A 25,203-nucleotide genomic window follows, 5' to 3' on the forward strand; every position below is an offset into this window, starting at 1 on the left:
ATAAGTTTCCTTGTGTGGCAAGTCCTAACTCATATTTAATAACCAGGTGATGTTTTCACAACTCTCAGTAGGTTTTAGCATTGGGCTCATGCAATCTGTACATGCCAAGGGGAAGACTCTCTAAAACCATTTTTCTAAAAATACAAAATCTCCTAATGAAACTAAGGTGAAGGAAGCCTTATTTGAAAGCATCATTTTGGGTTAAGGTTTCCAATATCAGATAATGGGGCTGCTCTTCCAGATCATCACTAAAAGTGTTTCAGGTACAACCACAGTGCACATTTACTGCTGCCTCCAGGTCAGTCTCTGCTGCCACCACAGAGATCCAGAGAGGATGCATCTCTCCTTGGGCAAAAAAGGAGATTTAATAACTTGTCCTCAACTACTGAGCAGCTATTTTGCCTCCAGAACTGCAAGAAATAAATAACGTGACAAATGTGTTCATCATGAGCAGGTTAAAAAGAACCAAGACTGGCAAAGGAACATCCTCCAGCAGAGGAGCAGAGGATTGTGAACACAGAGCAACACAGGTGGGGAAGAGACCAGGCTGACTTGTCAAGTTTTGAATATCTTAAAGAACAGAGTTTCCACAACACCTCTTATGATCTGTTACACCCCCATGGTAAAATAAACTTGCCTTCTACTCAACTGGAGTTTCCTGTGCTCCAGCTTCTGCCCTGCTCTGGTGCACCTGCCACAAGCCTGGCTCCATCTGCTCCAAAGGTTCCCCTCAGCCAGCTGGAGAAGCTGAAGATCACCAAGATCACCCCTTCCCCTCCTCTTCCTCAGGCTGAACCCACCTGATTCCCTTCACCTCTCCTGGCGTGCCACATGCTCCTTCCCCAGTGCCCTGTCACAGGGCTTGCAAAGGGGTCATGTCCCCTCCTGGAAGTGCTCTTTGGAGTGGGAGAAAGGGAGACTTGGAAAGGGGACACCACACACCAGGGGAAACAGGATTTCCACAAATAGTTATTCAACTACCAGTAACAGAAGGAATTCAGAAAGAATGTGGAAAACACCCAGTACAGATCCTTGACAGGATCTGTGCAGAGTTTTTATGTATTCTAGGCACATATAAATAGAACAAGGAAAAAAAAAAAACAAAACAAACAGGGAGTTCAGCCTTTTCTTTTTAGGACCCAACTAAAGAAAAACTTGGGGCTGTCTTCAAGTTTTCTGACAGTCTGGGTTTTATAAAGAAGTTTAACTTCTGGCTTTCTGTTAAGAACCGTTAGGGAACGATAGGAGGGAGGCTGGCAGTGTTTTCTGTGAGATAAGGGAAACCCAAAGCTGCAGCTCTCAGTCCCTTGATATTCTGGGGGCAGAGGAATCCATATGGGACCTGTAAGTCTGTCTGCTGCTCATTAAGGATGTTTTAGAGCCTGGAAACCAGCTTTCAGTCAAGCTATAACATTCCTGATTAGATAATGCACAACCAAAAATGTTACAGATGTACCTATGAATCTCCCAGAACTCAACAAGCCACAAGGAGAAGAGAGGAGATGATGTGATCAGATTTTCAGTTGTCATTTTTGTCAAAACCCCACTCAAAAGGTTCCTATGGTCTCTCAGTGAGCAGCTACCACACTTTCCAAGCACAGCACATTGCATGTGCCAAAGGGGGCTACAAGCAAAAGGGCTGGCTTAATACTGATGAGCAAAAAGGAAGGAGCTGTCCTCACATTTGGTCATGACTACTGAGATGTTTGATGTTACTCTGCCAGACTGCTTCCATTTTCTTAGTGCTGTAGTATGAAACTCAATACCTTAACAAAGAGTGAAAGTATTAGATAAACAGCACTGCCTTCATAACTGTAATCTCATTATGTTCAGTAGACTACTCCAGACATCATTTTATTGAATAATTGGCACTTCCTGTGAAAGAATTCACACAAGATTAACTTTCAAGCCAACCCTTTTACCTACTGAAAAATGTCCCTGCCCATGGCAGGCAGGTTGGACAGGACGATCTTTAGAGGTCCAGCCCAACCCATTCTATGATGATTTTTTCTGGAATAAGTAATAAGTTACAGACCTGCAGCTCCCTTGGTTACCCTGATGCCTTTTTGACCTCTGTAGGATACAGACACGACTTTTTCACAGTGCCAGAAGTGATCACTGAGAGCAGAATCACTCCCAGACACCAAAGGTGTGAGCTGCAGTCACAGATCAAAGGGAGAAGCAAGACATCAATCCAGCCTGCTTTTAAGTCAGGACCACATTTCAAAGAATACGTAAGAACAAAAGAACTGAAGAGGAAGAGATCAAGGCTCCAGCAGAAAGCAGAATGGTTCTTTCCAGCCCACAAGCTGCTTCTGGACAATGTCAACTAGCAAAAGACACCAAGTGTTAGTACTTTGCTTTCCTCCCACATTCTCCTTGCAGCCTTGACCTTCAAAGTCAGCCTCCAAATTGCTGAATACCAGCAAGCTGCTTCTCACCACCTGCAAGTGGGGTGAGCAGGGGCAGAGCACCTCAACTGCAGAACTTCCATCCTCAGTGCTCAAAAACCAGGTGCCTTAACCAATCCCTGCACGTGGAATTTGACCAAGTCCTACCAAAACCCTTCTTAAGGGCCACAGAGAAATGCTTTTAATTACAAGCTGCAGCTTGAATTAAGTCATCCAAATAGCAAGCCTCAGCCAAACAATGGAGGGATGCTTATGGCTTACCCACAAGTCAGCAGCACAGTTTGAAGTTAAATGTGAATTCTAAGTACAAAATAACTTCATCTTCAGGCAAGCTTCTACTCAATGAAGGGGGAAATGGAGAACATTCTTAGTGCTATTTATCACATTTGACCATCATGATTCATTCCCTTTTCCATGCCTTAGAAAATGATGCTGAACTAACTCCAGATGTCTTTGTTAACAATTTGAAATACAGAATATAATGGTATTTTTTGCATTCATAAAAAGCAATGCCTCCATTCAATACAATCTCTGTTCTTTGCCATTTCAAAAGACCCAAAGTGAATAAACACATATTTTAAGAGGGAACAAAAAAACCCCAACCCACCTACTAGCACCTATTGCTCCCTTCAGGCTGCTTCTCCTCCAAAGTAGGTAAGACCAGAAATTCCATATTCATCATCCCACTTTGTGCTTCCCTTACCCCTTGTTTGCATTTAGGCAAGGAAAGAAATGTGGCTCCCTCTCCTTCTGTACTACCTGACACTTGGAACTGCACAGGTGTGTAGGAAACAGCCTAACCCACCCTTCACTGGGTTTCCTTGGTTTCATTTAGAGTCACCACGAGGCTGGTAAAGCATGACTTAGTCACACATCAGCATTGACCCTCCCAAAAAATTTAACACACAGGCTGAAGTTTCCATCACTGCTTGGTGTGAACATGAGACAGACAAGCAGTTCCACTCAGTCCCCAGGAGCCACAGTAAATCCAGCTGCTGCCAGGTGCAGAGCTGAGCTCAGTGAGGGGTCCAGGGCCCCAGCCCCATCACCAGGTACCTCAACACCTGCACACCCCAGCTGCCATCACACCACACCACGAGAGCTGCACAGCTCGCCCTGACACTCCATTACCTCCACACCTCAGGCTCTCAAAGATTATTTTTTTCCTCCTCAGAAACTGTAAGAACTGGTCTCTGCATTACAGCCCAGGAGAGGATGCAGGATAGATTAAATCCCCTGAAGCAGAGTCAGAGTTCTCAGCAGTGCTGCTCCCCCAACACTTTTCCTTCCCCTACCATCACACCCCATCCTCTCCTGCATTTCCAGAGCCATCAGTGGCCACATGCACACCAGCTCCACTGAATTCATGAGTTCTAATGGCCCAGGCTCTATTCCATGGCCACTGGCATGGTTTTCCATGGGCTGTGCCTCACCAGCTGGGAGCTGGTGCCACAGAGGCCCCGGATCCATGTTCCCTGTGGGATCTGCATTGTGCACAACTTAATGAAACACAGAAGTGATTTGTCCTCAGCCAACTAAAGAAAGAAGTTAGGATGGTTCTGCTTTCAGTTGTACCTTTGCAAGCACGTTTCATACCCACACAGACTCTGGCTGGCAGTGTTTTTGTGCAAAATCTAAAAATAAAAATTAAGTTGTCTTCATTCCTAAACACTTTTTAATTACAAAACTCAACTGTAGAGCTGTAGCTCAGAAGTAGTCATGTCTTCCTTGGGGAAAAAAAAATCTTTTCCCATAACCACACTGGATTAATCTACAAACACACGAACACTCTCGTGGTTTAGGTTCAGAATAGAAAAATTCCCAGCTAAGATCCGAGGTTGTGCTTTATTTTATCATTTCAAATAGTGAAAGCAGCTGCAGCAGCATCTTCAACATGCAGCAGTATCTCCTGTGGTTTCCAGAGATAGGGCTGTGGTTTTCAGCATCACTGCAAAGAGGGCAAAATGCAGCTTCCTAATAGTGGAATAACTGAGATATTACAGAGTAGGCTGGCAGCAGAAGTCCCCTATCAGAATTTTTTTTTTTTTATTACACCTCAGGGTTTTTTCCTCCACCTGCTTCTTGTAAGCAACTGATGTTCTCATATTACCTGATACAAACTAAAACTCAGCTATGAAACATAAAGTCACACAAAAGTTTGCTACAGAGAGGCCTCCCTGAAATTTGACATTGAAGGGAATTTGCAAGTCAAACAATTAGGAAAAAACCACCACTATTGTGTTCTTATCACATAACGAGACCCAGACAACAAAGCTTCATTTCCCTGCCCTGGCAGGAAGTTTCCTCCTTCTGAAAGAAGCTCTGACTTTTAAATAACACACCCTCATGCAAATATTCTGAATCCCTATGAGTTATTCCTAAGAGTTCCCTCATTAAACACTGAAGCTCATCCCAAAATGAAATGCACTGGTTCACCGAGAAATTAATTCTTCTGCATTGTCATTTCCACATGAACCTGGATTTCTGCTCTATTTCATTTTTTCTTTTGCTTATGGTTTGGAGGGTTGGTGGTTTTTGGGGTTTTCTTTTTAAACCTATGTCTCTCAGTAGAGAGAGTTCTGTTTCACAACAGAAATATGTAAGTCAGCAGAGCTGAAGTTGACAAGTGGAATTATTTGAGAAACCTTAGGTTTCACTGGCAGTAAAAAACCACAAACAAGGGAAACCCCCTGCTCTCCCAAAGCCTTGTCCTCCATGCGGATTTCAGATATGATGGGACAAGAGTGTAAAACCAACAGAGAAATTGATTTAAAAAGCCCACAAAAACCAGTAGAAAGGGAGCATTCAGTGCAAACCACAAGCTGTATGAAAGGACAAAGAAAGAAGTTCATTATCAAAGTCAAGAACACAGCAACATTTAGACAGGAATTCACCCTCTCTATGAACAGATGCCTGTCCTTTAATAGCAAACACTTGCTAAACAAGTTTCATAATTAGGCTCCAGTAATAATTATGTTTTAAAGTTTTATTCATCTACATGACAGGTTTAACTTCAAACAATTTTTGATTGATCTAGCTAAGCCAGTGAAACCTCCACTCTTGGGAATTCTGCTAAAATTGGCTTATTTAAAATAAATCTAAATTAGCACATCCACACACACTTCCTACTACTAAATTAAAATTAAAATTTCCTGATTTTCTCACATTAATAAGCTCTTGTGTAAATTTCATGACTAAACTAGGAACATAAAAAAAGCATTGCTGAGACAAAAAGTTGCAATTCTCTGGCATGAGCAGCTCAAACAGAGCCACCCACAGTGTCCAACACTGCCAATGCAGCTCCTCAGTGGCCACAAAAGAGTTACTTTTTTCCTACACTATATACAAAATCATAAATATCACTTGATACACTTGATAAGTTTCAGAAGTGTATTTTCAAGTTTCCCAAGAAAACACACTGAGATTAGTTTACTTCTCAAAAAAATGAAAACTTCAGTTTTGCTGTGCATCCCCTCTTGTCACACCCAACACAGGCTGGAAGTGACACCACGAGACAGTAAATTCATGTACTGTTTAAACACACAGTCTTCAGACTTACACATATTTTATTAAAAATATTCTCCACCTTCTGTTTATAAAACAGCTTGTATAAGGGAATTCATCAGGTTGTGCCAGGAGAGCTTTTGGGAAAAACTGTAGAGCTCAAAACTGCAGATGTAGAGCCCATAACTGGAGTTAATCTGCATCTCTGAAAAGTTAAATATTTTAATGCTTCTCCCAAAGACAGAGACTTGCATGACTCCAGACTTATTAATGTTGGGACCTGGCCCCCAACACCTTCACTGCAGATGCCAATAAACTCCCCCACAAGACAGAACACAACTGAGCAGCACTACAAAAAACAGAACAAGACAAACAAATTACAATAGGAGAGAACAAATCACTCTCACCACACCTGTGATTAAAATAATAAATAAATCCCTTTCACAACCCAAAGAGCAACAAAATTTGGTAGCACTGTGGACAGCTCAATGAGCACCCAATTCAAAAGAAAAACCTCAAAGCAAGCTTTGAACTGACTTGATTATGCCAGGTTCCACAGTACTTTCCCATCTAAATCAATGGTTTGCTTCCACCTTGGCTGTGTCCAGTTTTGTGAAGTCATACATTAAAAAAAAAAACCAAACAAAACTTTCCTTCCTAGAAAGCCTGGACACCAGGTGCCACGTGGCTTCAGAGCTGCAGCACAGCAACAAAACAGGGTGTTTAGGAGAAGCAATTTTGCTTAATATGAAATGCAAAGACAGACTACAGAAACAGATGAAATAATGCTCACACAAAGACTTTTTATTTGAAAGCACCGAATATTGTTCTGAAAAAGAGAACAACAAAAGCAAAACCATTAAAACAGAGAGGGTAAAATGAATTGCACTAATCCGTGGTGCTCACTAAGCAGACTGAAGGACACGACTGTTTAAAACAGTCCTGAGTATATAAAAATACAGACATCACCTCAGTCTCGAGGAGTTAAAAAACCTCCACTTCCTGGACAGTACTAGAAAGTCTCTTCAAGGCACAACTTCTTAGAAATGGCTACCACAGGAACTCACAAATTACAGCTCTGGTGTAAAACATGAGACACTACACAAATTCAGTCTACCTGGGGTTGATACTACCCAGGTCTATCTTTTCCCAATTTCTGCAGTATAAAATGTATAATGAAATTTTTAAGTTCAAATTTGTGTATTACAATATATGTGGGGGGAAAAAAATCCAACCCAAAATCCCTTTGCATTGAATTCAAAGGGCTTGCTTTCCCAGTCAATAGGATAAGAGATATTTTATTTTAGTGGGCTGCTTTGTGAGTACATCAGAGAGGAAGCAAGATACTAAAACAAATTAATTGGACAATGCATGGAACAGATCCCTACCCACAGCCACTACAGTCAAAACTACGTCATATTTTCCACCAGCTTTTTTTTTTTTTCTCTAGTTCATAACTTACCAAAAGTAAGATACTGGAGGCTGACTTTTCTTCATTTAGAGATTTAGATATAATTTCTGGTAGGCTGAATATTAGAAACTTCATCACTAAAAACAGGACCAAGTATTTTGCATAAATATCAAGTAAGGGAAGCAGAACACCAAAATTCTGACAGCCCTTAAAAGTTCTGTGAAGCTGTTGTCAGGACAGGCTTAGCCAACATGAACAGGACTTTCATCAGGCAGGTAAAGTTCCTAATTAGTTAAAACTATCTGTGTTTGCAGAGCAAATTTAGCAGAAGTTTACTGTGTTCATTGGCTGATCCCTGCAATTTCTGGAAGGCCAGAAGTGTTTAGCAGGGCTGGTTTCTGAAATGGAAAAAATCTCTCCCTCCTCTACAGTTCTAAGGGGTACAAGAACATCAGATGATCATCTAAAGCATTTTCTCTTACTGAATTAAAGCATTTATACCCCTTTTCCACCCTTCTGTGAAAGAGGGGCAAACTGGTGATCATAGCAGTGAAGGAAGGGCTATAAATTGTGAAAAAAGAACTTTCCTGGAAGCCAGGAAGGTTTGGGTGTTCTCTGCACTGCTTCTGTGCATTCCAGTGCACCACTGAGTACATACAAGCACACAACAATTCTGCAAAAGTGAAAAACTTCAAGATAAAGTGAAAATAATTGCACAAAATCCCATGTAACTGCAAAGTCAGCATGAGAATCACTGCTGAAAAAGATGTTTCACTTTTCAATAGCAAATAGCATCCTTCAGCTCACCAAGGAAAGGAGAAAGTTTGGTGTCACATCTGACACCACCAATTATCTTTCCATCAAACCACCTCATCTTTAAGCCACCTGAAAAGAACACAGTTATCTGAGGCAACATAATGGTATAGAATTTTTCTTTCCTCAGGAAAATATATTGGTAATGACAACAGCACATTTGAAAAAGTGATTCTGTGTTTTGTCGGCTGCAACTTTGTCAAATGCAATTTCAATATTAGCAAAAACAAAGAGAGCTGAGGCTGGCTACGAAGTTTTCATTCCCTCCTCTTTGTGTGGCAGCTTACAAGGAGTTTCAGCATTAATTTATGGTCTAAAATTAAGCCAAAGAAACTGGATGATTCTGTGATGCCAGCAGCAGAGAAAGACCAGGTCCACATCCACCCTCAAGAGAACAGGAAAAGATTTTTTAAGAAGAGAAGGACAGACCTTTAACAGGGATGTACAGGAGAAACATCCACTGCCACTGAAACACAAGCTAAGAGGACACTGGTGGATTAAATTCAACCAGATGAAGATATTGCCAGTTCTACTACCCCAGTTAAGGCATGAGCACACCTTTCCCTGCACCATATTTTAAGACTGAAGACTCCCAAAGAGAATCAACATCTAACATCCAAAATCTTCAAGAAAATACATGGAAGGCAAAAACAAGTACCTACACTGAAAACTAAAACAGACAAGTTTCAACAGTCTATCCACAACTTTAAAGGGTAACTTAAAACTAAATGACAAGAAAATAACTTTAGTTCCACTAATTTAATAAAGTTGGTTTTTGTGCTAGGGAAAAAAAAGCTGGTATTTCACATGCAAAGCTATAATCAACTTCACACTCTTTATAAGACAATTACTGCTTCAACAATAAATTAGGACCCTCAACATCAGGCAAAACCAAATATCCTTCCAAAGAATAAAAGAGAAATCTGTGGTGTGCTAAGTTTAGAATTCAAAAATACATTAAGACCCAGAAGTGCAAGTTCCAGAAGTTTAGGCAGCTTTTAATCAAATCTTTTAACTGAATGACAATACTTTTATTATGACATTTTTCTATCCTTCTAAAAAAAGTACATCAAAAAGCAACAGTATCAAGATTTTTCTGCAAAAGAATTCCCTCCCAGATTTTCAGATTCTTGACTTTTCACACTTTCTTGAAGTTAAAAAAAGGGTATGGACACAATGTCACAGCAAATTCAACACCAAGTCAAGAATTCAGACACTATTTGGGAAAAAGCAAAAAGGGATCGTTAATTTCCCAATTATGGAAACAGTGATTTCATGACAACTGTGATTTCATGGGTACAAAAACCCACCTTACTCTTGACATAACAGCATGTTTGAACAAACTTTGCACGTTCAGTTCAGCAGCAATGTTTTGAAATCAGTCAGATATGGCCTCCTAACTTGCTTGATACTGTTTCCCGAAAAAGAATTAAGACTAAAATAGCAAACCCTGTGGCAAATTGAGCGGTTCCTCTGGCAGGGGGCCAGCACCAGGGGCACCCTCCGATGGACTTGGCTGCAGAGCCCAGTTTGGACACGAACTGGGAGAGCAAAGCAGCTCCTGAGCATCAGCAGCGTCCGGAGAGGGCAGCGGGATGCGGACAGAGCAGGGATGAACGGAGCCTTTCCTTGGTGTCAAGGATGTGCTGACAGACCTGGAGAGGCTGCAGCTCTCTGCTGTGTTCACAGCAGCCCTGGCTCGGTGAGGGGCTGTAAACCACACTTGTGCTCTCTGCTCCGAGCAGGATTTCACACACGGTGGGGTTTGTAGTTTTCAGATTAACATGCGGCAGGGGACTTCAGCGTCCCTGCTTCCAGGCTGGTTCACAGCACAGCCACGCTCTAATAAAAATCTCCAAGATGCCCTGCCTCGTGTGTGGAGCAGGAAGCTGCTGGGCTGCCAGAAGCCACCGAGCTGCTGAGGCTGTCCGTGGATGATTTCACAGGAAGGAAGCAGAGCCTCGCTCACCATGTGGAGAAGAAGTCGCAGCTCCCAGCCCGGCGCAGGGGAAAGGGCTGAGCCACGCTGATAAACTCGGAAGTAAACAAGACACAAGATGAGCTCGGCCCGAGGCAGCAGAACAGCAGGAGCCAGAGGCACACACGGGTGACAACGCACAGGTGAAAGCACAGCAGTGTCAGGAGCCCGAGGTTAAGGGGCTGGTGCTCCAGGAAGGGGAAAGCATTCCTCCACACCAAACGTGGGTCCCTGATGGCAAACAGCAGCCACCAGCTGGGAGATCATTCCAAGTGAAAGGGAAACTGGTAGGATCGGATAGAGAGTAAATAAAGAGACTCCCACAGATGAAACTACTCTCAGCCCACAGGCTGGTAATATTTTTAATTATCTGTCTCCTTAAGCACAATTTGGAACAAGATCTATCACCAGGAGGTGACAGAGCAACAGCCCGAAGTGAGCCACCGTGAGCACCTGTAAACTGGAAGTGTACCTGTGCCTGAGCAAGGGAAGCCAACACCAAAAACCAAAAGGATCACACCTCTAGTTCTACAGTCTTGGTGCTGAAATGTGCAAATGATGTTACACATGGAAGCAAGATCTTGAACATCAGTCTGGACACACAGAGCTGTAGAGACCTGTCTGCCTGCTGTGCCAGCAGCAAGAGCCCGGTGAGAAAGTAAAAACAGAGGACCTGTACTTCAAGAGGAAAATAATCATTTCTGATTACTGCCCCTTCAGGAGAACCAAGTCAGAGGGAAAAAAAAAAAGCCAGCATCTAACTGTGGATCCCAAGATATGAATGCTTTTACCCAAGCATCTGTAAGAGGAGCACTAAAAGACATCTCAGTTACAGGTCCTGTATTTCCCTACACTAGTCCTTGCTAGATTATCCCTCTAAGGAAGGAAATTTTATGCAAAACAATTGAGAACAGTAGCACAAAATAAAGTTCCATTTATTTTGAAACTTTTCTGGAAGAAAACCAGGTGCCAATCACCCAAACACTGTTGTTTCTACCTAAGAATTCTCACCGCAGAAACAGCCTAACACTAAAAAGGAGAAAACATGGAACTGCACAAACTCGCACAGAATTAACCTGTATTTCCCCAAAGTGATACTAAACGTCCCTAGAGGAGTTGCTAACTCTTCTTTGCACGTCCGCCTTTCCTTTGCTCCCAGATTCGCTCCCAGCACAGACGAGCCGGAGGACGCCCAGCGCTGCCCCTCAGCGCTCCCGACGTGCGGGCGCTTCCCCCGCACCTCCCCGCGCAACCATCGCGGCGCGGCCGCCAGGAACACGCGGCCGGCCGGGAATCCCGGGATGGAGCCGGGAGAGAGGAAATGGAGACCCCGGTCCGCAGCGGGAGCCGCGCCGGCCTCAGGGCTCGGCGGAGGGAGGGGGGAGCGCGGCAGGGAAGGCGACCCTCCCCTCAGAGGGGCCTCCGGACACGCGGCCCTGCCCGAGGTGGCGGCGGCGCCCTGACCCTCCTTCCTCCGCCGCTCCAGCCAGGCCCCAGCCGGGGGGGAAGAGGAGCTCCCGGGGCTCCCCACGGACACGGACCGGGAAAGCCGCACGGGGGGCAGCGGAGGAGGGAAAGAAACCCGGGCGAAAGCTCACCGGGTCCGGCGGAGGGGGCTCCCGGGTACATGTCTCCGTGTGTGCGGCGGCGGAGGCGGCGGCGGCTCCAGGGGAGGGCACGGGGGAGGGAGCGAGCCCGAGCCCCGGCTACGCTGTCGGGGGAAGGGGAGGAGGAGGAGGAAGGAAAGGGGAGGGGGAAGGAAAAGAAAAGGGGAGAGGAGGAAAGAAAAAAAAAAAAAAAAAAAAAAAAAAGAAAGAGGGAGGAGGAGGAGGGCCGGGAATCCAGGTTACTCGTCGGCACTGAGGAGCGGGGAGGGGAGGAGGAGGAGCCGCGGGGTCACGGGGAAGGAGCGCTCCGCCCTCGGCCGGGCGGGCGGGAAGCGGCCGCGGGACCGGGATCAGCGGCGCTGCCGAGCCGAGGGGCCCCGCTCCCTGCTGCAGCCCCCATTCCCTGCCTGCAGCCCCGCTCCCTGCTGCAGCCCCGCTCCCTCCTTCAGCCCCGCTCCCTCCTTCAGCCCCCATTCCCAGCCTGCAGCCCCGCTCCCTCCTTCAGCCCCCATTCCCAGCCTGCAGCCCCGCTCCCTGCTGCAGCCCCGTTCCCTCCTGCAGCCCCGCTCCCTTCCTGCAGCCCCCATTCCCTGCCTGCAGCCCCGCTCCCTCCTTCAGCCCCCATTCCCTGCCTGCAGCCCCGCTCCCTGCATGCTACCCCCGCTCCCTGCTGCAGCCCCGCTCCCTCCTTCAGCCCCGCTCCCTTCTTCAGCGCCCATTCCCAGCCTGCAGCCCCGTTCCCTCCTGCAGCCCCCATTCCCAGCCTGCAGCCCCCATTCCCAGCCTGCAGCCCCGTTCCCTCCTGCAGCCCCGTTCCCTGCCTGCAGCCCCCGCCTGAGCTCTGCCTGCGGAGTGACAGAATCAGCCAGGTTGGAAAAGTCCTCGGAGATCACCGAGTCCAGCCTGTGACCGGGCATCACCACGTCAATCGGAGCAGAGCACGAGTGCCGAGCCTTTATCCTTAAACACCTCCAGGGATGGTGACTCCACCACCACCCTGGGCAGTCCATTCCGATGTTTAATCACCCTTGCTGTGAAGAAACTCCTCCTAATGTCCAGCCTAAACCTCCCCTGGTGCAGTTTAAGACTATGTTCTGTCATCCTGTGGCTTTCAGTGAGACCTTGGAAAATTACTTTGTGCCTCTAGCACTCTCTCCACTACCTCTCCCTGTTACATGTTTGAAAGATATCCTGTAATTAAATCAGTATTACACATACTGCTGGATCTTGAATTAAATTTGGATTTGTTTGTTTATATCCTTTTATTTCTCCTGTTGCTTTGAAAACCTCAGCCCAGTTACCTCACGGATTCCCATATCCACTTTTAGGCATATCTGTGAAACCCAGCTGTGGTGGGGTTGCCTTAATTGTTCTTGTCAACCAGATAATGTCTGGTACTGTACACATGTAAAGTTTATTACAACCACAAAATGGACCAGGGAAAACAAACTAGAAAGGACATGAAAGAGGCAGAGAACTGATCACTATGATGCCCTGAGACCCTGGAGATATCCCTGGGGGAATTTAAAAGACATGGATGTGGCATGTGGGGACGTGGCTTAGTGATGGGCTTGGCAATGCTGGGTTAATGGTTGGACTTGATGATCTTACATGTATTTTCCAACTTAAACAATTCTATGATTCTGCATCAGAGATGATAATTCCTGCAGGAACTGTCATTCTTTTGTAGTCACCTAATTAGTACCTCTTCCTTTCACAAGCAAGTAGGAAAAATAAAGTTAAACTTGTTAAGGAGGCAAAAAGGAAAACAATGATGCTCACTTCCACTGGAGTTACCTACAGAGCTCCAGCACAGCCATGATCTATACTTTCAATCACCTCCTCCACGTTGATGTGGAAGCCTTTAAAAAATTCATGCAGTTTTTAACCCAGAACAGTCAAGCCCCATCAAAGTCAACTGAATTCCTTCACCAAGTATGGTCTGCCAAAGAGCAAGACAAACATACAAGCTTGCAGTGTTCATCAAGCCAATTAAAACCCTTCTTCATCAGTTCATGTCTCAAGTGATACAGAAGCATCATCTCACTGTTCCAAAGTATTTACTCTCCCCTTTGGGTCATACTTGCAGATATTTGAGGGCTGCTATTAACAGCTCAGCTTTCGCTTCAAGTGAACTGTTCCTGAAACCATTGTCACCACTGGAGTTTCCACTGGAGTGATTTTGGATTTGTCTTCATTCCAGGCTTCTCAAATTGCTGGAAAGTAAAGATTTACCCGTAACTATAAACAAATAAAGGACAAAATTATGGGTCAACTTTAGTTTTAAAGTAAAGCCAAGCAGCTCTAGCAAAAAGATAAACAAAGGAGCTGGCAAAGGGGATGCTGTTTCCTCCCTATGAGGATCTGGGTAACATTTTTTCAAAACCACCAATAATTTCTGGTATATAACCTTACTAGAGGCTGAAAAAGAGGGTGGTTGGGAAAAAATCCCCCAAAACAAGAGCCAGAAGATAATTATGTGAGGCACATTTGGCCTTTCTGCTGAGGTGGTAGGAGAAAAACATGCAGTTTCTGTATCAACATCTAATTTTTTGATGCTATATTTAAACCAATCTCTTCAACCTGATTAGAAATATAACTTTCTCTAAGATTAGACACACTATTGTGCCTGTTACACCTGCATTTAAGAAAGAAAAGGGCATAAAATACATTGACAACTTTCTGGAAGTGTTCACAGGACTAATTTGGTCACCCTGGCTATCAGCACTGACTTAGGCTGAAGCTCCAAATCCCCTGTGGTACTGTGGTAGCAGTTTGAAAATAATAAGCTAACAAGCATCAGAAGACAGGTGAAATATAAGGGGAGGTTTTACAAAATACTAAACACTCATCCCACACTTCCTTCTGGCTCCACAGGATCCTCTGCAATTGATTTCAGAAGTTCCCTGAAAAAAAGAGATTTGAAAATGGCAATTAATGCCTTGAATATCCTAGAGTGCTACATTCTTTTACTGATTTAAAGCTGATTTCTCTGGATTTAGCACTTAATAAGCAAAAGCATTTGTCACTGTTTATACAAGACTATAGAACTTCACAGTCAGATAAATAATAAATGAAATTGTTTGATTTAAGCACAGTTTTCCCATGTGGAAGTGCTGCTGTTCCTCAGGTATATTTTCATGGCACTGAGCACTTCCAGCAGCATTTCTGTGCAGCTGAGGAAAAAGAGTTCCAGCTCTCTTCTACCTCTGTTCACACACTCATTTTGGGCCATGTCACTTGCTTTATTTCCAATGCTTTCTGTCACTCACAACTGCTGTTTTGGAGCACAGCGAAACCTAATTATGTCTTACTGGGCCATTTCACCCAAAAAAGGCTTCAGTTTTTGAAAAGGTTTGTTCTGAAAGAGAGGTTTGAAAGCTCTGTAACAGCATTCTTTTAAGCATGGTCTTTATATGCTGTATTAACCATTACATGGTAGTATAAGAACAGCTGCTTAAACACTTAAAATTAGGTTTTTCTAAAAAAAGAAAAAAAAAAGAATCACTGTTGGACACAATACCTGTCTCAACTGCTGGATTTCAAGATGACATTTCCCAGAACTGATATCTGTCACAGAAGAATTATTAATTTTGGAAATAAAGCATGTTCTAATAATTCTGGAAGCAAAGATGGTATTTAGGAGCAGCATTTAAAAATCATTTATAGCAGCAGCAGCAATCTAGGGAAAGTATTTTATATACAAATAGGCCAGTGACAAATGATACAGCTTTTCTTTTTATGAAAAAAACATACCTTGATCTCCCTGAGTAACAACCATTCCCATTTTAAATGGAATTAATTTTAAAACCCCAGAGTTTATAAATGACAGTCATTGCTTACAATGATACAGTAGCAAAAATTTTCACTCAGAAATGGAAGATGTAAATTTTATTCTTGACTTGGAGGGGATTTAGGCTTGTATTTGCCATCTCTCAACTGGCCTAACTTTTAAGATGTTATCCTGGAGTGCATGCATTAGACCTGTTCACATATTCTGCATTCTGTTTTATATAAGAATTTAAAATCAGAACCAAACTGAAGAAGTCCATGGCTCTATGCTCTAAAGTGTTCACATTTTACAAAGACTTTGAGAATTCTAGTGCCCTGCTCAGGAATTGGTTGGTTATTTTAACAGTTAAATATTTAACCACAATTAATCCACAGTGGAGGGACAAAACACGATTTTTGAGTTTCCATAATCAGATAACTGTCCCAACTACCAAGCTACAAAGCTGCATTTGATTTACTTTGTCAAATTAATTGCAATAATAATTTATAAAAACCAGAACAAAACAGAACAACTAATTATAATTAGATTACTAACTTCAGTTTACCAAAAAAGACAGTTCTTCCAGGTGATCAGGGCCAACAACGTAACAATTCAACTTGATGGAAAAGATGCAGCACCACCTATTGGGGATGTGTTACACACACTGGTTGTTACAGTTTCAAGAAATAGCAGTTTTGTTCTTCATTGTAATAACATTGTTACAAGGGAAAAAAAACAACCCAAAGTAAAAAAAAAAACAAACTAAACCAAACAAAATAAAACAAAATAATTTTTTTAAACCAAAACAAATAAAAAAACAAACAAAAACCCATAAAAACAAAATAACCCAACTAGGAAGAAAAGGACTTTCCAAAAAGAAGATAAAAGAAGAAAAGACTACCTGAGACTGTTCACCAAGAAAAAAGCATGTCCCTAAGTGCCACATGTAGATGTCTTTTAAACACCTCCAAGGCTGTTGGCTCAATCCCTTCTCTGGGCAGCCTGTTCCAATGCTTGGCCATCCTTTGCATGCAGAAATTTTTCTTAATAGTGAATCTAAACTTCCCTGAGCACAACTTGAGGTCATTTCCTCTCCTCCTAGCATTTTTACCTGTGAGAAGAGACCAACCCCCACCTGATTTCAGTCTCCTCTCAGGCAGCTCCTTCCCTCCCCAGCTTTGTTCCTGTTCTTCAGACAGGCTCCAATGTCCTTCTTGAAGTAAAGAACCCAAATCTGAGCACAGGGGGACAATCACTGCCCTGGTCCTGCTGGCCACACTTTGCCTTTGGTCACTGAGAAACTGCAGCCTTGAGAGCTGGAGAGAGGCAGCTCAAGGAGAGAAGAATCACCTCAGGAAGGTTAAAAGCAGCAACAAAATAGTAAAGGACAAGGAAAGAGAAAGCAACTATCAAGTCTCCTCTTGATCTGACCACTTTGATGGCCACCAGTGCCCTTGGTCATGTTCTCACTCTCAGCACCAGCTCTGTAGTGTTCACACAGCTAATTCAGGGTGAGGTGCTAAGGGCTGACTGCTGTGTGTATGAGAATTACAGATCCTGCTGATGTTTTCATCTTCCTTGGCAATGCACAGGCACATCCAGCCAGACCTCTGCCACTGCTCTTCACCATCCATCCTCCAAGTGCCAAATATCCACCTCAGGGAAGTTTCATAGCCAAGTTACTTGTTTTGTTTATCATGAAGACAGCCCTGTGTGATCCTGCAGCAGCGTGCTAGCACACAGCTATCATCATCCTAAACCTCACCTGGAAATAACTCACTACCCTGGAACAGCAGAATACACAGAAGAATGTAAGAGGGTTTGTTGGGCTTTTTAAGCCTCCATATATTTGCTGTAAATTCATCCAGAACAGACTTCTGCTCCAAAAGGATGGTGATGTGTCAGACAGTAAAAGTACAGACACTTACAGGATCAGAGGTGAAAAATTTCCACTGCAAATTTCTGGACTCTTGGTCTGCTTTAATAACCAGCTTTATTAATTAAGCTCTATTAACCAGCAATCCTGATCACATACCTAGTCTTCCAAAAGCTTTAGGAAGCAGCAAAACTGAGATTTCTTTTGTTTTTTTTGCTTTCTTTTACACAGTGATTTGTTTCCATCAGAACTTTCTTCTGGGCTCCTACAGAGCAGCTTTATCAGTGTCACTCAATAGATGCAACAAGACAGCCATGAAGCAAGGATGCAGGCAAATCTCATTTAATTAACATCTTTGCCAACCAAAGCCTAAGCTTATGTGAATGTCACATTTAAATTTTAGGTCTTAATATTTTATTTTTTAACAACCCATCAGCATTTCTAATAACTTTTAGCTTAAGGACTGTTATATCAGAACTGTTACAAAACCATGTCTTATTAAACACATAATTTTGTTGACTGCCTGCACACTTCCAGTGCTCATCTCCCAGGCCAGCAACATTTGCAAGTTTATTTGATTGAAAAGGAATCTTATTTCTCTGCTGCTACTTTTCAGTCAGATCATCATCTCATGGACCACTGGGACAGCTCTGGGGGCTTTTGCACAGGAGACCTTGGCAGCCCTGGAGTGAGGGACAGACAAGGCAGGCTCACACAAGTCCCTGTGAAATCCCATCCCAGCAATGGCAGAGGTTCCTGGATATTCAATCCCACTGGAAAGGTGCATTTATTTGCTGCTTTGAGTTAGGTATAAAAATATAGACAATTGTCCTGTGCCTTGAATAGGAAGTTTAAGGAAATGCTTAAATTCAGAGCTGTTGACCCCATTAACAGGGATAAACACCCACAAATTATGCACTGCATCACTGGGCATTTATCATCCCCAGCAGAGAGTAGTGTTAGTGTTTAGTGAAATTCTCAGCTGTTTCTGATCCTTAGGAAGGGATGGATGCAAGAGGTGAAGTCCCTCTTGCCTACCTCAGTTTTCATTAGTAATGGCCTAATAAATCCTGAGATTCTATAAAGGAGCACTACAAAAGCAGGCTGGATACACTTTGCTGGTAATACAAAGCTGTCATTTTAGGATTCTAAAATTTCAAGCTTTTTGCAATTTTTTGGAATAATTTTGTTCAAGCTTAATTAGTTTGACTTACTTGGTTTGGGTTGGAAGGGACCTTTGAAGGTGAGCTAGCCCAGCCCCAGTGCAGTGCACAGGAATATCCTCACCTAGATCAGGTTGTTCAGAGCCCAGTCCAGCCTGGCTGGAATCCCATCCCTCAGGCATGTCAGCCACACCACCCAGCTTGGAGTTACCTGCAAATCTGCTTAGGGTGCACCTGATCCCCCTGTTCATGTCTTTGATGAAGACTTTAAATCACAAACAGACCTGAGGGACACATCACTGATCTCCATGTGGACACTGAGTCAATCACTGCACTGTGGATGTGACCATCCAGCCAATTCCTTGTTCACCAAACTGCCCATCCATAAAATCCATCTCCAGACAGAAGGATGTTGTGTGGGACTGTGCTGAAGGCTTTATAGAAGCCCAGACAGGTGACATCCACACACCTTCCCTTTTCCACTCCATGTGGCCACTCCATCACAGAAGGTTGATCAAGCAGGACTTGGCCTTGATGGAGCCGTGGCTGTCCCAAATCACCTCCCTGTCCTCCAGGAGTGCCCCAGCACAGCTTCCAGGAAATCCCTTCCATGCTCTGCCCAGCCACCGAGCTGAGGCTCATCAGACGCACATCTGTCAAGAAGACAAAAAAATAAAACCCAGAGAACATTATTTTTTCACAATCTGATGATGCTTTGGAGCAACACTCTGGAATTTTCTCAGGCTCATCAGAATCCCAGAACCACAGAACAGGTGAGGTTAGAAGGGACCACAGCAGGGTCACCTGGTGCCACCTCCCTGCTCCAGCAGGGCCATCCCAGAGCACAGGCTCAGGACTGTGTGCAGGCAGTGCTGGAATATCTCCAGGGATGCGTTATAAATGAGAAGCTAGACTAGGCCAATATTCAAGCAGCAATTAATTTATTAATTAATATGGTAAAGTATGAACAATACAGCGCTGGGTGCTGTGGGGGAAGTTTTCCCTCCAACTGCACACTGATAGTTGAGGTTTACAGGTATTTATAGGGGTACTCATGAGCTTTCTCAGCAGTTTCTATTCCCAATTTTTACATCACAATTCTATACACTATTGTGATTTAGTTTTTCTCAGGATGTATCCCAGAAAGGAGTATCCCCAGATGGTCGGGTCCAGCTTCCCAAAGAAGAAAGAAGTCTCCCAGCTGGTGAGGACCAGATTCCAGATGTGGGTCCACCTTTTAATTGCAAGGACTATAAATCTCACAACAGTGATGTCCAGCTTCCCTTGGTCAAAACTATCAATCCTTGAGTTGATGTTCATCTTCCTTTCTCAAGCTGCTTTTCACTGTTTTGTTAAGGCGTTGAGATAAGCATGTTTCCTTTTTATATATTCTAAAGCTATAGTTTCAAAGATCCTTACTACAAGCAATATTCTAAGATTATACTTCAAAAGATTATTATTGCAAAACTTTTTAAGGCTTAGCTAAAAGCAGAAAGTTCCTGTCAACCAGCAACATCCTTAAAGCTTCAATTCAAATGCTCCTAAATCAACTTAAGACTTATAAAGGTTTATTGCAAACAAATGATAGGTTCAAAGGCCTTCTTCCATGCTTTACTTCCTCAGTTATTTATTAGAATTTGTCTTTATAACTGTCACATGGTGGGTTTTCACACATATCACAAAATAGATATCACAAATACACACATTGCCTGAATGTAGCTTTATATTTCACAGGGGGACACTCCACACCCTCCCTGGCCAATCTGTTCAGCGCTTGGGCACTGCACAGCAAAGAATTTCTTGCTCATGTTCGGGTGGAAAAAATCACAATTCTGTACCAAGGGCTTATTCTGCACCTTTTCTGTTTTATTACATACAGAAAACGGAATGTTTTAGCGAGGCAGTGGTATCTGAAGTAGTTGTGAGGGAGGAGGGCTTGGGTCCCTCAAGCTGCGCCAGGGAGGTTCAGCTCGGATCCTGAGAAAACGGCCCCACCAGGGTTTTCACCCAGGGCAGTGGTGGAGCCCGCACCCCTGCAGGGATACAAAAGCCGTGGGGATGCGGCACTCGGGGGCACGGCTGGGGAGGGCCGGACCCGGCGCCCAGCAAGGTTCTGGTTTTTAGGGGTGAATTATTCCGTGAGGGCGGTGAGGGACGGCGCAGGGGGAGGGAGGGAGCGCGCACCTGCCATGCGCGGCGGGTCACGGGGTGACGTCACCGGTGACGCAACGCGCACCGCCTTATAAATCCGCGCCGCCGCGCCCGGCCCCTTTCGCTCCGCGGCGGCCCAAGGTGCTGAGTCCTTCGTACGAAGCTAAGGCCGAACCACCGGCGACCAGCACCGCGCCCCGCCATGGCCTCCGTCTCCGAGCTCGCCTGCATCTACTCCGCCCTCATCCTGCACGACGACGAGGTCACCGTGACGGTGAGTGCGGCCGCACAAGATGGCGGCGGCCGCGCGGCATGGCCGCCTGAGGGCCCGCGCCGGGCCGCGCCGGGCGGGCTCTGAGCGCCGCTGTCTCGTTGCAGGAGGACAAGATCAACGCGCTCATCAAGGCAGCCGGAGTGAACGTGGAGCCTTTCTGGCCGGGGCTTTTCGCCAAGGTGGGCGAGAGGGGCCGCGGGCCGGGCAGGGCCGCGTGTGGGGCTCCCCGGCGCACCTCCGCCCGTGTTAACCAGGCTTCGCTGCCGCTTCTCGTTCTCCGCAGGCGCTGGCGAACATTGACATCGGGAGCCTGATCTGTAACGTGGGAGCGGGCGGCGGAGGGGCTCCGGCTGCCGCCGCGCCCGCGGGTGGGGCCGCGCCCGCCGGCGGAGCCGCCCCCGGTAAGTGGCGGCCGCGTCCGAGCGAGGCGCGGGAACGCGGATCTGTGGAATGACTTGGGCTGGGAGGGTTAAAGGCATCTCTTTCCAATCTCCTGCCGAGGGCAGGGACACCGTGCTCCAGACTGGGCTGTTCAGAGCCCCATCCAACACTTGCAGGGATGTTACAGGAGCTTTTTCCATGTGGTTTCTGCCATGCAGTGTGTGAGTGCTCTTGAGCAGAGCACGCCCTCCCCTTGAGAAAGGCTGGCGTTGCACATGAAGTCAGTGTGCAGGAGCAGTGTTCCCTCAGAATTAAAACTGCTTTTGCTGTGTGTCATCATACAGAGCATCAGCAGCTCTTTCTAAAGTTTTTTTGGGTTTGATATAAATGAATTCTGAAGTCGCAAAACCACTTTGCTAATAGTACAAACACTGTTCTTGGGCTGCTGGTTTAAGTTGTTAGGACTGCTCAGGGATTCATGCTTGATGTTGGTCATTGCATGTGACACCTTTTGTGACAACTGACTTCTATGAGCTGATAAAATTGATAAATTCTATGTCATTTCTTTTCCAGCTGAAGAGAAGAAAGAAGAGGAAAAGAAGGAAGAATCAGAGGAATCTGATGATGATATGGGCTTTGGTCTTTTTGACTAATTAGTTTTGTACCAGTCTGTAATAAAGAACATGTGCTTGTACTTGTGTCTCAGGTGGATGTTTGTGGAGGGTGCCCAAGTTAGCTGCAGCTCCTGAAACTGCTGTCATGAGTGCTCAGCTGGGGCTTTACTCAGTTTTTGGGTGTTTCACAAGAACAGTTAAAGCTCTAAAAGGCACCCAGAGCTTCTGGACAGAGGGAGGAATGAAATCCCAGCAGGCAGGGGGTGTGGTGACAGCCTGGAGCTGCAGGATTGGGGCCTGTTCAGCAGCAGGGCTGAGGCTGGGCTGCTGCTGGTGCTGTGACACCTCTGCATCCAGCAGCAGTGCAGCTCCCATGGCACCTGTGGCACAGCAAGGCCCGAGGCTTTTCACAGGCTGCAGTTCTCAGGTGAAGGGCTGAGGTTGTGAAAGGTACAGAATGTATTTACCTGGCCAGAAAAGTGGTGTGGGAGGTGATGTAACACTGCACTGGGAAAGAGCTCCATAAAATTCCATAACTTCTGAACAGGAAGTTCAGAAACTGCTTTTCCAGAGCAGCTGAACAAGGTAAGGGCTGTGTTCCAAGTGGGTATTCCAAAGCATTTGAGGCATTACACAATTAAAGGTGTAGAATCCCAAAGATGTGGAGGGGGATTGTTCCACAAACACTGATGGACTCTGCACTGTCCCACCTTTTACATTTATGTAACAACTTTATGATAGGATGGTAGGTATTTGTATTACCAACTCATATTTAGAAAGACACAGGTACCCAGGAAAGAATTCTTTTGCAGTGCACACACATGAAATAAAGAGTCAGAGTTTCACTGGTAACACCTTTTTAATAGGTCAAAGTAACTGTACAGTTCATTATATTCTTCCTGAGAATAATTTATATCCCTCAACAGCAAAAAGGGAGTGTGGTTTTTATTTTAACAGAACAGATGGCATAACTGGAAAACCAAGGAAAATCTAATTACATTCTCTACTGTAACTCCTCCCAGGCAAGATAGACAAAAGGATGGGTTAGTTAACTACAATGGGTTTAAAATAGTCATCATGGCTTTAATCTGTCTTTATAAATTATATAAAAATGGGGGACATGAATGGTTACAGATCTCCTCTAAATGCAGCTCTGAATTGCTCTGGTACAAAGCAGCATTTTCACTTCCAAGGAAAACAACATTGCTACAAAAGAACTGGCACGTTATCCTGGTGAAAAAGACGAGTGTTCAGTTGTGTCCTACAGCTATTTCCAAACAAATGCTTCACACAGTCACGTAAAAGTAAAAGGCAGGAAGATGAAGAGGGCTTTAGTTTGTCTTGAAATGACTGAAGTCTTGAAAATATAGCTTTTTATTCTTTCTCTGTAAATCGTGATTAGCATATTGCGACGTAAGTGTTCTAATAAAAAAAATTCCAGTCTGGATAGTTCATATACTGTGGGCAAGAATTCTCAGCCCTGAGGTTTCCCCGAATTCTTCACTTCACAATATCTTTCTCCCATCTGCTGCTCCAAGAGTTTTGGCTCCGAGACCGTGCCCCGGGGGCAGCTCAATGGTGGCAGCTCAGTGCGAAGCGTGTCCCATGCCATGGAGTGAGCTGCCCTGTGCCCCAGCTCAGAGCACCCGAGGGCTCCTGTACAAACCTCATCTGCTGATAATGCCTCGGCCTCAATCCCAGCTCGGCTCCACCAGAGGGGCTTGGTTAAACTGTTGCAATGAGAGAACCCGAGGGCTCGGTCAGGTCTGCTGAAGCCAGAGGCGCTGGAAGGCCAGGACTGCACTGGGTTAATCCTCACTGCTGGTGGAAGGTGAAGGAACGTCCTGCAAGCAGAACTCCGAGGCTGATGACGCTCCTCCCTCAGTGCTTAGTGCGGTCTGGACTGGCTGATTTTCAGTCTGGCTTGATCGATAACATCCAGCAGGTTTTTGGCATCCACAGCCAGGGCGTGAGCAGCCGTCAGCATTTGCTTCTTGTACTCCTGCTGCAGGCTGGTCATGACGTACTGCTGGGCCAGCTTCATCTTGTTGATGAGCTCGGCCAGGTCCGAGTTCAGCAGCTTCTGTGCCATCTCAATCTGCAACGAGACAACCCTGTCAGCCCTGGGGGTTTGGAACACTGCACTCACAGCAATGCCCCAGAGCCACAGCCCCTGCCTGATTCCTGACTGAGCTGGGCTGAGGGCACCACGGGAGCAGCAGATGGAGTTTGGCACCGGCTGAGCCACCCACTGTTAAACAGCACCAAGACCCAAGTAGTGGATTTTAAACCACAACTTGGCATGAACAGCCTGTAATGGGTTTTCAGGCTCTTGTTAGCTTTACTCTTTTTACTACTGAAGCAGCTCCAAAGTATAGAAGCAGCTCTAAAAAATGAAACAAGAAGGCAGATACAAGTTACTTAAGCACACGGCTAAGTCAGCGTGAACCTCTGAGATGGCACTTACAGAACCATTGTACCACACTCATTCAGGGTTTTGGAGGGAAACTGTTTTAATTATGAACTTCAATGAAAGCTCTCAGTCACTCCTCATCCAGAACTAGACAACCTTCCAGCTGTACCAAGCTCTGCTCAATTCCTCTTCGATGACTTGGTGTGCAAGCAAATGACAGGTGACATCTGCACTAAGAATTAACCCTCAGCTGATTCTCTGCTGTGGCATACTGGGGTTTATGTCACCTTCCTATGGGTGACACCTATATCCAGTTTAAGAATCCTCACTAATACCAAGCCTAAGTTCATGCAGCAATTTTAATGAAATTCATTTAATGCAGAATTATAACCCAGGAGTTGAGACTGCTCAGGGAGCCAAAAGGTGTGCCTGTGCCAATAAGGGAGCACCAAAACCTGTCCCAGTGGGCTGAGGCTGACCGGGAAGGCAGTGGCTGAGCACCAGGCAAGCAGAGCTCCACGTACCTCTCTGTGGGTGCTTGCAGGGAGCACTGGGAGGGTCTCATCTACTGTTGCCAGTAAAGTTCTTAGTGCCAAACCAACCTCCTAAGAAAAAAAGATTAAAGAAATAAATTTCAAAGACCTGGAAGAAATGGATGAGAGAATTCGAGGAGTGCAAGAGGCAGTGGATACATTTAATTGCTCATCTGGATAAGGAGAGAGTTGGAACATGCCTAAGGCACTTCAAAATCCCACCTGCAATCGTGTCTATCACCATCAAAACAAGATGCCAAAGGATTTAGAACAAGTTTTTCTCATAAAAAGTGAAAATGTGG

The 25,203-nt window shown here is 45.0% G+C and overlaps 3 protein-coding genes and 2 long non-coding RNA genes across 15 annotated transcripts in view; 2 read left to right on the forward strand and 3 right to left on the reverse strand.

The window, feature by feature from the left end:
- AGO2 (argonaute RISC catalytic component 2) overlaps positions 1-11,846 on the reverse strand; it is a 56,268-nt gene extending 44,422 nt beyond the window's left edge. For both annotated transcript variants that reach the window (XM_064398596.1, XM_064398586.1), the window contains exon 1: positions 11,716-11,846. In XM_064398596.1, the coding sequence (XP_064254666.1) occupies positions 11,716-11,746 (31 nt within the window). In that variant the 5' untranslated portion in view covers positions 11,747-11,846. The remainder of the gene's footprint in view (positions 1-11,715) is intronic.
- LOC135285891 (uncharacterized) lies at positions 11,155-12,941 on the forward strand. Its single transcript, XR_010350522.1, has 2 exons — positions 11,155-11,740; positions 12,552-12,941. It is a non-coding gene; the product is annotated as an uncharacterized LOC135285891 (long non-coding RNA).
- On the reverse strand, positions 12,882-20,644 carry LOC135285885 (uncharacterized). Its single transcript, XR_010350514.1, has 5 exons — positions 20,413-20,644; positions 16,398-19,188; positions 16,052-16,137; positions 15,248-15,294; positions 12,882-13,940 (listed from the first exon to the last, which is right to left on the reverse strand). It is a non-coding gene; the product is annotated as an uncharacterized LOC135285885 (long non-coding RNA).
- A 114-nt stretch (positions 20,645-20,758) lies between these two features.
- Positions 20,759-22,035, forward strand: RPLP1 (ribosomal protein lateral stalk subunit P1). Its single transcript, XM_064398623.1, has 4 exons — positions 20,759-20,960; positions 21,065-21,139; positions 21,244-21,361; positions 21,915-22,035. Exons 1-4 carry the CDS (start codon positions 20,889-20,891, stop codon positions 21,992-21,994), a joined length of 345 nt encoding a protein of 114 aa, XP_064254693.1. The 5' UTR covers positions 20,759-20,888; the 3' UTR covers positions 21,995-22,035.
- A 760-nt stretch (positions 22,036-22,795) lies between these two features.
- The window catches only part of PTK2 (protein tyrosine kinase 2), a 187,792-nt gene continuing 185,384 nt past the window's right edge, over positions 22,796-25,203 (reverse strand). For all 10 annotated transcript variants that reach the window (XM_064398565.1, XM_064398550.1, XM_064398557.1 and 7 more), the window contains 2 exons: positions 24,893-24,973; positions 22,796-24,053 (listed from right to left, as the gene is read on the reverse strand). In XM_064398565.1, the coding sequence (XP_064254635.1) occupies positions 23,844-24,053; positions 24,893-24,973 (291 nt within the window). In that variant the 3' untranslated portion in view covers positions 22,796-23,843. The remainder of the gene's footprint in view (positions 24,054-24,892; positions 24,974-25,203) is intronic.

Source organism: Passer domesticus, chromosome 1, assembly GCF_036417665.1.
Source record: "Passer domesticus isolate bPasDom1 chromosome 1, bPasDom1.hap1, whole genome shotgun sequence".
Lineage (NCBI taxonomy): Eukaryota > Metazoa > Chordata > Aves > Passeriformes > Passeridae > Passer > Passer domesticus.